Source organism: Mchenga conophoros, linkage group LG2 (assembly GCF_057382185.1).
Source record: "Mchenga conophoros isolate Kocher_MC1m ecotype Shallow Benthic linkage group LG2, M_conophoros_male_GT1.1, whole genome shotgun sequence".
NCBI classification, from domain to species: Eukaryota; Metazoa; Chordata; class Actinopteri; order Cichliformes; family Cichlidae; genus Mchenga; species Mchenga conophoros.
In genome coordinates this window covers 3,701,615-3,705,010 of record NC_140527.1, presented here as the reverse complement: position 1 = coordinate 3,705,010, position 3,396 = coordinate 3,701,615, and the positions used below count along the sequence as shown (strand labels likewise).

The 3,396-nt window shown below is 37.2% G+C and overlaps 1 protein-coding gene across 1 annotated transcript; it reads left to right on the top strand.

Moving 5' to 3' along the window:
• Window positions 1–285: 285 nt before the first annotated feature.
• LOC146581527 (hemicentin-1-like) lies at window positions 286–2,904 on the top strand. Its single transcript, XM_085283676.1, has 6 exons — window positions 286–331; window positions 423–752; window positions 848–1,204; window positions 1,331–1,450; window positions 2,548–2,592; window positions 2,682–2,904. The coding sequence occupies exons 1-6, from the start codon at window positions 289–291 to the stop codon at window positions 2,810–2,812; spliced, it is 1,026 nt and encodes a 341-aa protein (XP_085139802.1). The 5' UTR covers window positions 286–288; the 3' UTR covers window positions 2,813–2,904.
• Window positions 2,905–3,396: the final 492 nt, after the last annotated feature.

The following is a 3,396-nucleotide window of genomic DNA, read 5'->3' as shown; positions in this document are numbered from 1 at the left end:
GTGTTTTAGTTTACTGTGTCATCTCTTACGTTTACGCCCTCAGAAATGAAGAAACCCACCATAAAAAAAAGCATGTTGATGGTGTTGTTTCATATGTTTAGACTGGAAAGATGGTTGATGTTATTTCCACTGTGGTAGTGCAGTGAAGCACTAACGTAATAAAAAGCCAATCAGATTGCTCTAAAATTGTTCCCTCCCACTTGATGTGATTATGTTGCATCATCTTATAATATGTTTTAAATGCTGTGTGCTTTAATAGAAATGAGCTGCAAGTGGATTAATCAGAAAATGCTGATAATATTTTACATACTGCTGAGCGTCAGAGTTGGTAGTAAGTTTATTTATTTATTTATTCATATATTTGTACAATTTAGCACTTACAAATCTATCTCTCACTGCTTTTTTTCACATTTTATTTTCAGGATGCACAGATGATCTATTCTTTGAAACAAAGAGTTTAGTTGTTGGAGATTATGTGACTCTGAAATGCCCACGCCGAGTAGCTGAGTACAAAGAAACCATGTACTGGATAAGGATAGTTTCTGGAAGCTCAGTTGAATTCTTGGGAGGAACATTCACCTTTGACTATAATGGTGTTAACAAAACTCCCCATATTACAGCAAAACAAGAGCCTGGAACTTTTACTCTTGAAATAAGTAAAGTTAATCTTAGTGACATTGGCCTTTACTACTGTATAAAAGTCAGGCAGCTTGCTATGACATTTTTAAAAGGAACGTTTCTTACAATTAAAGGTCAATATGTTTTATTTTTTCGAAAAATCTTATATTTATTTTTCTCAGTGAAGTGAATGAAATATTTTAACTATTTCGTCTTTTATATTTTCCAGAACTAGAACCTGATGTCACTGACATTTTTCAAATGCCTCCATCTGATCATGTCTATCAAGGAGATCCAGTGGCTCTGCAGTGTTCACTCCTCTCTAACACTGAGAAGAAAACTTGTTCTGGAAATCACAGTGTGTTTTGGTTCAGAGCTGGAACAGAAGAGTCTCAACCCAGTCTAATCTATGCTCATGGAAATACTGGTGATGAATGTAACAAGAGTGCCGAGGATCCTTCGCAATACAAATGTGACTATAGCTTCTCCAAGAACGTCAACACTGCTGATGCTGGGTCTTACTACTGTGCTGTGGCCACATGTGGACAGATCGTTTTTGGAAATGGAACAAAGCTGAACATTAAGGGTAAAATGTCCAATGTTTATCAAATAATTCAGAATATATTAATATCAGCTGAATACATTGGTGTCAAATTTCTAATGTAACAACAACAACAAAAATCCTAATGATGGGATTCTTATATTTTTCTAGGGCCCAGCACATGGGACTTGCAGAAGGCCAATACAGTTCTCTTTCTGTTATCTGCTGCACTGGCTACAAGTCTACTTGTTATAGCCTACCTCATCAAGAAATTAAGTGTTTGCTGCCCTGGTAAGTTCTCCCTTCTCTATCTAACATTATTTTGCAAAAGCGTCACTTGATTAAGCTTGAGGTGACTGTTGTTGTGATTTTAAATAAAACTGAATTGAATTGATTTACATAGTTGTTTTTTAAAATCAGCCAAGAGTAGGGATGGGTACCGGTGTCCGGTGCCATGATGGCACCGGTTCTGACATAAACGGTAGTAACCAGACCGAAAAGCAGTGCACATTTCGGTGCTTTATTTCGGTGCTTTTTTTTCCTGAGCTGTGATACACTTCTAGCCAATCATTTTATGTTTCCGAGGATAGTAGGCGGGTCCAGGTACGTACGTTCTTTTATGCAGAGCTACAGATTAAAAATGCCCAAGGCGAAGCGGTCAGAAGTCTGGCTGTACTTCACAGCAAAATATGCAAACTCAGCAGCCTGCAACAAGTGCTTTAAGCTGATACTGTGATACTGTCAAAGGAGGTAACACCAAGAATCCGATGAAACACCTGGCGACGCATAGCGTTTTTTTTTTAAAAGCCGAGAAATGCGCCGTATTGGATGGCAGCAGCAGCCGTTCTTCTCTGCGTGAGTAGCTTAATGTTGTTCGTGTGTAATTTACGTTGAGTAGGCTAACCACGTTATTACATTAATGCATGTAAGGTGAACTAGCAAACATCAAGCATGTAGCTATGACAAACATCATCATAGCTACATGCGGCTGTCTTCTTGTTTGATGGCAGATGCTCCCTTCACCCTGGCCAAAAAGGTTAAAATGACCAAAGAAAAAGTGGAAAACAGCTAAACATGAGAGGTTTTTGGACAAAGTTTGTATTTTTTCCATTGTTTAAGCACTGCTTCCAGCTAAGAGTGATACCATATATGCCCCATAGCTGCAGAAAAGGCTAACATTGTTATCTTTTTACAAAAAACCAGCTGAATATGAGAGGTTTTTGGACCAATTTTGTGTTCTCCATTCTTTAAGCACCGGTTCGAGCACCGTTTGAGCACCGGCACCTTTTCAAAAGTACCGATTTGGCACCGGTATCGGATAAAACCTAAACGATACCCATCCCTAGCCAAGAGTGTCTTTCATCTTAATTTTTTTGTTTCAGACACAGATCTTGGAACAACCAGCGGCAATCATGAGAATCAGGAGGTAAGGTGTAAATCAGAAACAAAGATAAATTAATGGCATTTGAATTTTTTTTTCACTTTATTTATCTCCAAAAATTGTATGTATTTCCTCAGAGAGGTGAGAACTCGATGGTTTATTCAGTAGCAACTTTCACCATAAAGAAAAGTGGCAAACTAGTGAGAAGAAATGAAAAAGCAGAAGAGGAAGCAACAGTCTACTCTGATATCAGTGCTTCTGCAGTAAAATAACTATTTTTAAACTGAATTTTAAGTGATATTACCAATTACAAATGTTTGTATGACAAACAACAATGTCATACAACATATGTCTTCTATTTTACTTTTGAAACCCACAAATTATATTATAATAACATGTAAGAATTTTAACATCACATTGTGTTATTGTCTAGTTTGTATTTTTAATGCTCTTTTGGAAGTGTAAAATATACATTTTGCTGATTTACTATGACGCTAAATATTTAAATAAATGCTTACTTACTTGCCAAGGGGGCTTCCCATCTTTCTTTTGTTTAACATGCATATTTTATCATCTTAACCATTCTTTAATGCATCAGTGCAATTTAAAACACTTCAACAAAATTGACCTATGTGAACCACAAAATATTGGACGTCAGACAGACGTCCAATAGCTCATGTCTATATTGGGTCCATTGGTCAATCACCAATTCTGGACATCTGTACGACATCTAAACTTGGTCCATGATTTTGACGTCCAGCCCTGACCCAATTTGACGTTCAACATTTTAACTTTGTACTGTGTACATTTTTTGGACGTCATGTGGACGCGCGTGAGAGGTGCAGGGAATTTACAC

Excerpts from the sequence above, each read along its gene's own strand:
- LOC146581527 (XM_085283676.1), top strand. The coding sequence starts at position 289 with ATGCTGATAATATTTTACATACTGCTGAGCGTCAGAGTTGGTA. Across the intron at positions 1,451-2,547 it reads ATTAAGTGTTTGCTGCCCTG|ATCTTGGAACAACCAGCGGC; the intron begins GTAAGTTCTCCC and ends TTTCAGACACAG. Across the intron at positions 2,593-2,681 it reads TGAGAATCAGGAGGTAAGGT|GTGAGAACTCGATGGTTTAT; the intron begins GTAAATCAGAAA and ends TTCCTCAGAGAG.